The 12,079-nt window shown below is 46.6% G+C and overlaps 1 protein-coding gene across 2 annotated transcripts; it reads right to left on the bottom strand.

Moving 5' to 3' along the window:
- Positions 1 to 966: 966 nt before the first annotated feature.
- LOC102200856 (P2Y purinoceptor 14-like) lies at positions 967 to 12,026 on the bottom strand. Of its 2 annotated transcripts, none has more exons than XM_013911962.1 (4): positions 11,946 to 12,026; positions 4,694 to 4,890; positions 4,333 to 4,592; positions 967 to 2,236 (listed from the first exon to the last, which is right to left on the bottom strand). In XM_013911962.1, the coding sequence occupies exons 2-4, from the start codon at positions 4,811 to 4,813 to the stop codon at positions 1,531 to 1,533; spliced, it is 1,086 nt and encodes a 361-aa protein (XP_013767416.1). In that variant the 5' UTR covers positions 4,814 to 4,890; positions 11,946 to 12,026; the 3' UTR covers positions 967 to 1,530. The 2 variants fall into 2 exon arrangements, with proteins under 2 accessions (XP_013767416.1, XP_005737535.1); XM_005737478.1 differs by having other exon boundaries at positions 4,694 to 4,823.
- Between the last annotated feature and the right edge of the window lie 53 nt (positions 12,027 to 12,079).

The raw sequence follows: 12,079 nt of genomic DNA, 5'->3' as shown, positions 1-12,079 counted from the left end.
TTTAATAAATTTGTCCATATTTCTAGAAATGAGAGCTGCTCCATCCAAAGTGGGATGGATGCCGTCTCTCCTAACAAGACCAGGTTTCCTCCGTACACAGAGAGCGTGATACTGTACGGCAGAGAGAGCGAACACCAAGCAAGAAGAGTGAAACAGATCATCTGTCTGCACTTTGAATACACTTAAACTCATAATTAATCTTGTTTTCATTGTTGTACTGATCATTTTCACTTAAGAAAACAGACTTTTTAATTCACACCTTCTAGGAGAATACTAACCTTTCATTTACAGTAGCTCGTATCTCGGTGCACACAGGAGTTATTCACAGTATTTGTAGCACAGAAATATAACAGCTCTGCATAGTACTGTTGGTGTGGTAGGCGTACAGTGACTGTGATGTCCTTTGGCCCAGGTTTATGTCAGAAAGGTGTGATGACACGAAGGGCGTGGGAGGAAGAAGAGTTACAGAAAAAGCCTGTGCGTGTGTTGAAGTGCTATATTTGTTCATTTGCAAGTCAAAATTCAAACCTTTTCCTCCTGATAAAGAGGCCGAGGCTTTCCAAAGATGTTTGTAGAAAAACCCCTCTCGATGCAGTGAGTCATTGTTGCTCTGCCTGCGTCTGTGGTCTTATCACTGAGTTATCTGAAAGCTGGCGCCTGCATGAAACTGACTTTTTGGAGAGACTTGTGAAGTATCTGAATTTCAGGAGCAGGACCACGCCTCCAAACACGCTCCGGTTCTCACATATATAGGTTCCCCCAATTCTGCAAGCTGTTTGTTCTCATTTATGTGCCCCCCCCCCCTTCAATTCTTTAACTTCTATTTAGTGCATTGGGATCTGTCAGGCCCGGGAGCCGCCGCTGGTCCCCTTCACCTTTACCTACTAAAACGCTGTCAAACCTCAAATGAGGGGCCAGCGAGTGAAATGTTTAACGCTTGGGAACAAAACCTTATTTCAGTGTGATAAATGTATTCGATTTATTTATATCCAAAGCAGTTTGCATACAAATTGTGGCTCTGGTTCAGGTGAACAATAACATAATGTAGATATTTACAGTTTTTTAAACACATGGGTTTTTATGCAGTGGTTTTACGGGTCCAGTTCACCTGAGACCAAATCGGACTGCTTCCTGTAAATGAGCTTGAGAAGAGGCTAGTTTGGACGTTTTAAAGGTACATCAGTGCAGGAGGAGGTCATCAAATGTCAAAACCTCTGAGATATGTTGGCTTGCAGTTTAGCTGTCCATCAGGGATCATTTATAGTCATAGAGTTAAAGAAGATAGACGATAAATAGTTGCTTAGTGATGAAATTCCTCATCTATTAAAAAATACTTCAGTGTACTGACATGACTTTTCTTAATATTTAGGCCTTTGATAGCAAACAGGAACGTTTCAGTGCAGGTCTCTGAAAAGCCCGACGTGGTACCACCCGTGTCCTGAAACAGCCGGTCCCAGCAGGCAGCTTTGGCACATAGTTGCAGTTTTTAAAGCTCACATTCATCACAGTCGTTCGTGTGCTAGCTTAAAGCTACAGCACGCTGGTCCTTGTCGTTGGGGTGAGCGATAGCTTCCTTTTGATGGAGCTCTGCGTATCGCTGCTCCTCCTGTCTGCGTTCGCTGCGACCGTTGACACCTCTGTAGTGGCTAGTGCATTCTTGAGGCTCAACCTGGCCCGGAAGGCCTTGCAGAAGATGAAGTAGATGAGCGGGTCCAGGCAAACGTTGAGAACTGACACAAAGACCGCCATTTCCTTCACGTAGAAGAAGACCTGGCTCCACGAACAGTTGCTGGTCTTGGATGTGTAGGCGTAAGGAAGACGAACCAGGTGGTAGGGGACAAAGCAGACGCAGAAGACGCTGACCAGCACCAACATGTTTCTGCGTGATCTGGCGAGCTTCTTGGACCCGATAGACGCAGGCTGCTTCTCCTGTGCCACTGAAAGCTTGCGAGAGGTTTTGTAGTAGAAGAAAACCAGGCAGACGAGGACGGTTACAAAGATGGTGGCCGAGAAGACGTGGATGATTTTGTAAAGCACATTGAGCTCTTTACTGTGCATCTCATCACAGCTCACTTTTGTTAGTGTTTCATATACCGGCTTTTCTGTTATAAGAGAGACCAGGATGTAGGAGCTCGTCACAGTGATGAGGAAGACCCAGGTTAGGATGGATGTTATCTTAGCACCTCGTACTGTCTGCAGCATGTGATTTCCCAAAGGGTGGACGATCTTCAGGTACCTGCAGGGAGGAGAGAGCTATCAGTGTGTGAATCAAACCAACTCTTTCACCTCCTGAAAACCAAAGACTAAGCATGTTCATCCAGTGTGGACTCATGTTCTCCCAGCCTGCACTTTCCACCGTGTCTGCAGCCACTGCCTGTTGGATGATTATGCCCCAAAGAAAAGCTTTAACCTATAAGCTTTACGCACAAAGACTTCCTCTTCAGGAAGGCAGGAGGAGAGGGAGCATTTCAATGAAGACAGGAAACCCTTTATTCACAGGGACATGGCTGATGATTGACATTTCAAAGTAGACTGATAACTAGATTCTAGTCTGTTCCCCCAAACTTTGAAAACTACTTCATGTCCAGAGTTGTTTGGACTCACACTGTTACCAGATCCAGATCTGTGTGATTCAAACTGGAGCCGCCTCTTATTAAACTCACTGTGACAGGGATACAGCGCTGTATGGGTTCACTGAGTCTGACAGGGGTGTGAACACGTGATCTACCGTATTTGTCGGACTATAAGGCGCGCTTAAAATCCTTTAATTTTCTCAAAAATTGGCAGTGTGCCTTATGTATGAATTCTGGTTGTGCTTACTGACCTCGAACAGATTCTATGTGCTACACGGCGCTCAAACATCTGTCAAAGATGTTTCAGTGCGACTTTGCTAAGCTACGAAGCTGCACCGCTGGATTGTTGGAGCATTACGGCTATCGTAGGCAGGAGCCTGGAGGACGTGGAGGAAGCACGAAGAATGAGTTGAGTAAAGTTTGACTTATCTGACTGTTTTGTTTCGCTGAATGCGCCTTATAATCCAGTGCACCTTATGGTCCGAAAAATACGGTCATCTGGCTGTTTCAGCTTTCCTGGGTTTGGGGTTTTCCATTGGTCCGTCTCAGAGTGGGTCTAAAACTTTTCAGGTCCAGCAGTAACAGCCGAGATCGAGTGGAGATGCACCACAGTGGTTTAAGCAAAGTCGATCGTACACAAATGTTAAATGCAAATGCACCGATGGTGGTGTTTCACTACTTAAATGACCCTTTTGATGTGTGCGTGTTTGTGTAATATGTGCAAACGTGCTGAGTCCGTGATGAACTCTGCTGTTGATTTCATTCTGCTGCTTCAGCTCTGACCACGGAGGCAGAAGTAGCATCGAGACCACATCCTTTGCTTTTCAAACACGTATGACAGTATCCTGCTGATACCTTTGTGCAGCTGCAGAGACAACACGCAGCGTCGCACTGACCGCCCTCAGGTGAACTGACAGCTGCTAGGATCAGGCTCATGTCTACATCTGTACCTGTAATTTCCTCCTGTTTAGCTGAGAAGCCAGATGAACTGTGGCCACATGAGTTCATAAAATACATGGTAGCCCTCCTAAGTGATTCACTGCTCACCTGGTGGATGTTAAAAAGTCTTACGATCCACCTGGTGAGCACCGCCCCGCCCAGGATCAGGTTAGGGTTGTATTTTTGGACTCCGGGGTACCTGGAGAGGTAACGCGCAAACGCCACACTGGATTTGAACCCTACTCATGCTGCTGTGACCTAGTTCTCGGGCGATGGCACTAATCGCCGCGGCGCGCCTGCACATTGTGGACCGTTTATGGTTTTTACAAAAAGAATCTGTCATGTATGCAGGTGGCGCTCAGCTCGGTGCCATGACCTGAATAAAAGCCAGACAAACGTAACCACGTTCGATTTCCTTGAAATTTAAGTTGACACAGAGTGATGACAATCATCTACCACAAGGTAAGAACCCACATCCCATCGGCTGTTGGTGCGCTGAAAATGTTTACAGCAGACACAAACGTGTTACAGCCTCGGCGTCGTCATCTCGCTCAGCTTTGTTTTGGATTGTTGGGGTTTTTTTGACTTTTGGCGTCTGTTTTCGTTCCCTCTCTGTTCCCTGTTTTTTGTGGTTTTTTGTAGTTTTCTTTCTGTCCTTTGAGATTGTCTCCACCTGTCCTCTGTTCCCTGCTGGGTCTCATCTGATTATTTAAAGTCCTCTCTTCTCTCTAACGCCTGTTTTTTCCCTGCTTTCGCATGTTTGCCTCAGTTGTGTGCAGTCCTTTGTCGGACCCCTGGAGTGTCCTGATTACGTTCCCACCTGTTAGCAGCGATGAAGCCCATGAACATGATGCTGGCGTACATGTTCAGGTAGAAGGCCGAGGCACCGAAGTTGCAGTAGACCTTGCGGATGATCTCAGACTTAATGTTGGCGTACTTCATAATTCGCAAAGGGAGGCAGAGGCTGATGAGGAAGTCGGCCGCTGCCAGGTTCTTCAGGAAGAGGGTGACGCTGGACACGTGCCGCTGACCCCTGAAGAAGTAAACGTTCAGGGTGAAACCGTTGAGGAACAAACCGACCTGCAGACACGGGAGGGACAGGAAGGAGGTTTGCATCATTTAGTCAAAGTTTAATATTTATTTTCTGCCACATCATGAAGACAGAGAGGACAGCGACTCACCAGAAACACCAGGGTGTAGATCACCATGAAGAAGATGTGGGCTGAAGTGTCCTGGATGTCTTCATAACAGCTGGAGTTACTGTTGTTGTTTCCGGAGGGGTCGAAGGTCGAAGCTGCCATGTTTCCAGGTCTGGAAAGACCAACCCGGGTTAGACGGCGGTTAAAACAGAGACGGTCACCACGGGAACTGCTGAAGGCTAAAAGGGAAGTGGTACAACACATGGTTACCAATCGTGCCTTTTTCAGGAGGCTGCTGCTCTCACGCCACCTGAACAAATGTGATGCTAAATAAGAGGAAGCTTTTAGTAATAACCAAAACAAAAACTTGTGGTGAAAGGCGGCGAAAATCACAGACGGCCAAAGAAACTGGATATTTAAAAACAGCAACAACGCTGATGCAGAGGAAACAGAGGTAACTGGGATTTTTCTAATACAGACCTCCATCCAGACCAGATTCAAACATGTGAACATAGATCACACCGTGAGCAGCAAACGGATACAAAGAGAAACTCAAACTACATACATGCTGAACAGGTGAGGAGAAGCTGACCTGCTGGAATGATATTTCATCATTTAAGCCATATTCACACAGGACAGCTCCTTCCTCCCTGCAGCCGTCAGACTGTACCAACAAACACAGATGTTTACATCTGCGCTGCAACTTGCACTATTTTATCAACCGATTCACACTACAACCAGGGTTTGCCTCTTAACTGTATTTAAGTTTATTTTATTTAATAAGGGTGCAGGACTCTGTTTTTGGTAACCATCGCCCTCGATGTAAATATGTAAAAACTGTGTATGTTTCTGTCCTGTGTCCTGTTTGTTTGTATTTGTGTCTTTCTGGCTGCTGTGACACCCACATTTCCCCCCAATTAAAGGATGATTCTATTCTATTCTATTCTATTCTATTCTATTCTATTCTATTCTAACATTGTTTTAATTCCATATTAACGTGCCCACACATGCTTTTTTCTAACATTTGCAGATACTTATGTTAATATTTGACACCAGGTCTTATTTTTGTGCTCAATAGTGATGACATCACTCGACCGCGCCTGTGATTAGAAAGAATGATGCTATGATGCCGTCTGGGGCGGCGACTCTACGCCACGCACTGTGTGGATGTGGAGAAACGTGCTGTGGTCGTCCCGTAAACTCCTGCGTCACACATCAGCGACGCTCTTTTCACCTCTAAAAGGTCACTGAGGGTTTTTTTTATTTACAACATGATTAATGTGACGTTTCTGTTTGACCTGAATCTGATTTTTTACCTTATCATGTTTATTTATATCAAGCCATTTTTAAATCCTGTGGAGGTGCGGCTCAGATTCTCACCACAGCCCAAAACAGTCACATCATCAGCAAATGAAAGTCACTTTAGAAAACCTTGTAAATATCATTGATGTGTGTCATAACCCGTGTGGTAAACACAGAGTGGACGTGTTTCCAGAACCACAGATTTGTTTCCTTCGGTGTAACTTCTCATCTCTTCTGTGAGATGTGTTGGCGGTTGCGTTGTACACCTGACACACCTGTACAGTGACACAATGGTCTGTCACTGCAGTTTTTCTGCGCTGCAAACACGGCCTCGTAGCTGTGCAGCAAACAGGACAGCTGACAGCTGACAGCAGCAGCTGCGTTACTGCACTCGTCTCTGTCAAAGTCAGCAACATGTGGCGTGATGATGATCATTAAATCACCTGTGCCTCTCACAGAGCAGCGCGTCTCCTCCTGACGATCACAGCGGCTCAGACTTTCCTCCCGGAGGAGGAGGAGGAGGGCTGTCGGTCTGATCTCCTCATCGATGCGACGATATGTGACCTCACAGAACCGATCGCTCTTATCTTTTCATCGGCCCGTCTCTTCACAGGTCAGAGACGCAGGAAGGATCCTGCTAGACTGCGTTGACCTACTTACTATCATGAGCTTATCTGACCTCAGATCAGCACCCGTCTGTGCTTTTATTGCACAGTGTTTGTTTCATGTGTTCCACTTTTTTAATGATGTTGTTGTTACTGAAGCGGAAAGATCACTGCATTCACACGATGACGGGCAGGTGTGGGAAGTTTCGTGAACCTAAACAGAAGCCGGCTCATCTTCATAGCCTGACCCCGATCACTGACAGCATCGTAACCAAGGCCTCCTCCTCCACACGTTCCATCTTCTGTCCTTACAGGTCGTTACGTCTGCAAAGCCCCGGCCCGATAAACCAGGACCAACATATGTCAGGGTAAAGCCCAGGAGCCGCCATGAGGCCAGAGGAAGTCCCGCTCTGCCTGCTTCTACTGGCCTTCACCACGGCTCTGAATCCTAAACCTCACACAGTCACGTTTGCTGTGTGGCAGGCAGGAGAGTGGACCCAAATGCAGGACTCACAGGACACAGAGGAACTGAAGGAGGCAGCTTTCACTGCGCTGTGAAAAACTCAAATACAGGAAACAAGAAACAAAGCATAACAACTAGAAGCTGGTAAACCAAGGCCACAGGAAACGAGGACCACGGAGGAAACACACAGGAGACGTACGACACGACAAAGGAGAACACAGCGCTGAAATACACAAGGGAGCAGGAACCGGAAACAGGAGGGAAGCACAGCTGGGACTAATCACACATAATAAGACGAGGGGAAGCAAAGCTAGGGCTGTATCCCAATTCAGGGTCTGCAGCCTTAAAGGCCGCATTTTAAGGCCGATTACATCACAGTGAAGCGACGAAGGCTGTCCCAATTCAAAGGCTGCTCGAAATGCGGCCCTCAAATGCGTCCTTCATTTCCCTGAATTTTAAGGACGTGGCGGTGTAGACTTCGTGGCCCAACATATCCCAGAATGCATAGCACGGCGGTGGGTGTGGATAATTTTGCCGAAAAAAAACAGCGGATGAGGGGCGGCCGAAGAGTAAACTTTAAGTACTGAATATGATGTCACTTATTGATGTGCAAATGTTTAATAACTAAGAACATTAAAACCTTACTGTTGGCCACATGTCGGCAAAGTCATGTGACATCAGTGACGTTTGTACTAACTTGGTTTTAAAGCCTTTACTTTAAAATTTACGTCGTTCGATAGCTGAGCTTAATCAGAGAATGATCAAAGCTCATGTAGAAACAAACACATGAACAAAAGATTTCTCCTTCATTTCTGTCAAACACAGCTGTATGACACGTTTCCAGCTGTTAGTATCATGGTTGCTAGGCAACCAGGGCAGCGCAACGGAGGCTAGACCGTCCCATTACACAAGCCTCGCACTTCCGGCCTTAGCGGTCTTTGAGTACGTGGCCCTTGAGGATCGTTGAGGCTGCAGACCCTGAATTGGGATACAGCCTAGATACACTGACATGAGACTTTCAAAGTAAAACAGGAAACACAAGACTATCAAAGACAAAGATGAGAGCTGAGACATAGAGACACGACTGTCTAAGGAGACAGAGGGACTCTACGAGGGACACGGGGAAGACAAACAGAAACTGAGACTGTAACACAAGCAGAACCAAAACCATGAAAAAGAATAAAAGAGAAAATAAATTAACCACAAACACTGAGTCAGAACACTCAGGACCACGACACACATGTCTGATATGAACCTGTGAGGGCTGCAGAGCAAACACCACAGCAACAGGCAGCCGCGTATCATCATCATCATTATTCTAGAACAGGGGTGCCCAATCCTGGTCCTCGAGAGCTACCGTCCTGCAGCTTTTAGATGCATCCTTGTTCCCACACACCCGAATCCAATGAATGGCTTGTTATCAGGCCTTTGCCAAACACGATGGCATGCTGAAGAGGTAATCAAACCATTTGATTCAGCTGTGTTGGAGCAGAGATGCATCTAAAAGCTGCAGGATAGTAGCTCTCGAGGACTGGGATTGGGCAGCCCTGTTCTAGAAGAAGGGATGATTGATTTCTCCACAGAGGTCTCCCTCCCTCTCTGAGCAGCTAATATAAAATCAGCTGATGCTGAGGTTTCACTCGTGTGACTGAGAGGACCGGCGGGCCCACACCCCCTCTTAAACTCTGCAGACCTTCACACACTCGAAATCTGAGCTGATGTTTCACGCCTGTTGATGTGGCCGTTCACACCGACTGTGCAATTTTGCAGGAGGAACGTGAAACCAAACTTGAGTCTTCAGAGACGAACAAACACATCTGACCAATCAGGTCACTGCATTTGGCAGCAAATCAAAAGCCCATACTGAGTACAGCAGAAACAGGGAAATAAGCGAGTTTGACCTCAGACAAACGACTGCACGCTGCTTTCAAACTAGTTATCAGTTTCATCGCTCGCTGTCCACAATCGTTTTTTCCACAGTGGGGTTTTTTAGGAAAATGTTCAGCGAGTGTATGTAAGTCGATACGTTTCCATTTGAAGAATTCAGCCTGTAGTCTACGCTCTGACCGAGGCGTTGGCCTCACGGATGTCGATGTGGGCTTTGTGCTGTCGGCCTGTTTATCGCTCTGACTTCACTGCTCTGTTAAACGAGGGCTTTGGGTCCTGTGCGTGGCCCTGAGGGCTGAAACGCTCGTGTCTGTGCGACAGGTCGACGCCGTTTTCTGTTTCTAATCGCACAGGTGACCCTGCAGGACTTTCAAACTAAGGCTGAAACAGCAGACGCCATCATCTGCAGGGTTGGGGCTGTTGTTTTCCTTACAGGTGTTTCCAGTTCAGGTATGTGTGGTCATGTGACGCAGCTGTTGGCAAACATGCAGAACTCGCCCTGTTTGTCCCTTCACGCTAACGTTTGTATTTGAACACACAGTGGCTTTAAAGTAAATGAAACCTCAATCTGTTTGTGATTGTGACTGCAGATATTTCCAGCTCTGACGTTTCTCTCCTGACCAATCAGCTCAGTGCTCTCTCTGCTCTGTTACATCAGCACCGCGAAGCTGCAGCTTGTGGTCACAGCGGCTTAGTTACCACAGTGCGACCCAGTTACAGAGAAACAGCAGCCACCGCTTATCGAAACTTCATGAGAATCTTTTTATTGGCAAAGAAAACATTGTTTAAAAAACTATTTCCAGATGTGACACATCAGCAGCAAAGTTTCACGCGCAGAGAGGGTCTATTTTCTCTGGTGAAACCTCGTTCTGATAGTCGACTAATCAGATCATCATCCATTGGAGGTAAAACGTACAGCTTATTGCACCAGCAGCATCTGCTCTTATATAACTATCATTAGCTTACAGCTTTAAGTGTTTAAGGTGCTAACTAACAATAAAGACAAGATGATAGTTTATTAAATCTGCAGATTGTTTCGGTGAAGTTTAATAAACTCCTTGCTTTCTAAAATATAACAGGACACTGGAGTAAATTCTGGAGCATCTCACACTTCTGATAATCAGCTGTCTGCTTGACGTTTATTCAGCTGTGTAAAAACTATAACTTTAATCTCAGCCAAACCGATTTACTCAGGAACAAATAAAATACTAAAGAAAGCCAAACAATAAAATTTTAAGTTATCTAAGTGACTCATATATCATGTTTAACCTGAGTAGTGAAAGACGGCGGTGGGTTTGAAAATGATTTGCCGGGAGTCCGGTGTTCTCACGGCTCTAGTTAGCCTAGCCCCCGGCTAGCTAACGAGCTAGTGGGTAACAGACGTCTCCGAAAACGTCGGAGCGCTTTTGAATATATGCGGTGTCTTGATAAACTGAGCAGATATTTGAGGTTTACACAGCTACATTCTCCCTGAAAATATGTTAAACGTTTATTTTGTGACCCAGAAAGAATAATAAGAGTAACATTAAAACTAACTAGCTGCCGCCATTGTTGGAGACTGAGCTGGGCTGCGCTATGAATTCTGGGACAGTTTCTTCTTCTTTGTGGTTTAACGGCAGCTGGCATCCTTGCACATGCAGTGCTGCCATCTTCTGTTCCAGTCTGTTATTACACTCTTAAACCCTGCTACTTATTCCTGCGTCTTTTGGGATCTTACAAAGCTTCAAACGACACGTCGACGATTTTGATAGTCGACTAATCGTGGCAGCCCTAGTCACAACGCTGCGTCCCCACCGGTAATGTCTCCCAGAAGACTCACTGACATGTCACTGACAACTAAACCTGTCCTCAAACATCACTGTGGTGTCTGTGTGTGGTCGACAGGGAGGATTTGTGCTTCAGCAGGAATCTACGCCGTACCTGCGTGAATCCGTCTGCACCTCACGAGAGATGCAGGTACACGTTGGGTCGACGCAGCCCGCAGACCATCCACACTCCGCTGCATTTCCAGCTACTTTTTCAACCACAGATTTCAAATGTATCAGTGAGAGGTCAACAATCATGGTCTCAATATTAGAAATACTCATCACAGCATCAGTATAAGGACGTCAGCCCATTCCCAGAGGGAGATCAGACTGTCGGTATGGACGTGAGGGAAAAACAACAAAGTGGAAAATCCTGAGGGACAAATGTTTGACCACGAAAATAACCAAGTACAAGACGTCCCAGCGTTTCATGTTTTTGTTGCACATTAAACACCAGCACGAGTAGAAACAGCAGCCGTGATGTCGGCCACACTCGGCGCCGAAGTGCAGATCAGGCCCGACAAGCGGACGATGGGAGGAGGTCGAGGGTTGCTGTGGTGACCAGTAAAAAGAGCGTTGCGTCAATCTGCCACAAATTCACATCAACTGGCCTCATCATCAAAGAGCTGCGGTGCAGTCCACCATATTAGAAGCTTTCAGTGAGCAAACAGCGTGTAGGGTATAAATCACACCCAGACGGCGTGATGCCTCGTATCCACTTACTCCAGCACACGTGTCTCCAGACCGGGGAGGGGGGCGCCAGAGAGCCCTGATGGGACCCTCACAGCCACGGGGACACCTTCTTACTGTGAGGCGACAGCACACAAACACAGCCAATAACCAATCAGTTACCTCGCAGCTAAAACGCTCACATCCATGGTTCTCATTAATGATGGACAGCAGAGGAAAGCAGATGTTTGGATGTTTGCACCTCTGTGCAGCCTGCAGGCCAGGAACCACTGAACCACATTAAAGATGCCACCTGTGAGACACAAGCTTGTGCGCGCCGCGAGCAGTGAAACCACAGGAAGAGAAGCTCCCGTCGCTACATTCTCATCCCGAAACCAGAAAACATTTTCCTTTTTTCACTGTTTTCACACTTTCAGATCTGTGAGCAGACACACTAATACCAACAGGTTCTGTGTAAATATAGCTGCTAATCACAGCGTTTAAAGGCCAGACATGTGACATGTAAGCATATCGGTGAGGTGGGGTAGAAACAGCAGGCTTACCTGCAGCACTGTCCCGTCTGCGCGTCTTCACGGAGAATCTGTGAGAAACCCTTTATGACTTCCTTCTGCACAGTTTATATGAGCAAGGCCAGGCCACACAGAGAGAGGGAGGGCGGTGGAGGAAGCTGGTGGTT

The sequence above is a fragment of the Pundamilia nyererei genome, unplaced genomic scaffold (genome assembly GCF_000239375.1).
Source record: "Pundamilia nyererei isolate P.nyererei 1_Seehausen unplaced genomic scaffold, PunNye1.0 scaffold00076, whole genome shotgun sequence".
NCBI classification, from domain to species: Eukaryota; Metazoa; Chordata; class Actinopteri; order Cichliformes; family Cichlidae; genus Pundamilia; species Pundamilia nyererei.
The sequence above is the reverse complement of the archived record's forward strand: the minus strand, read 5'-3'. Positions and strand labels throughout refer to the sequence as shown.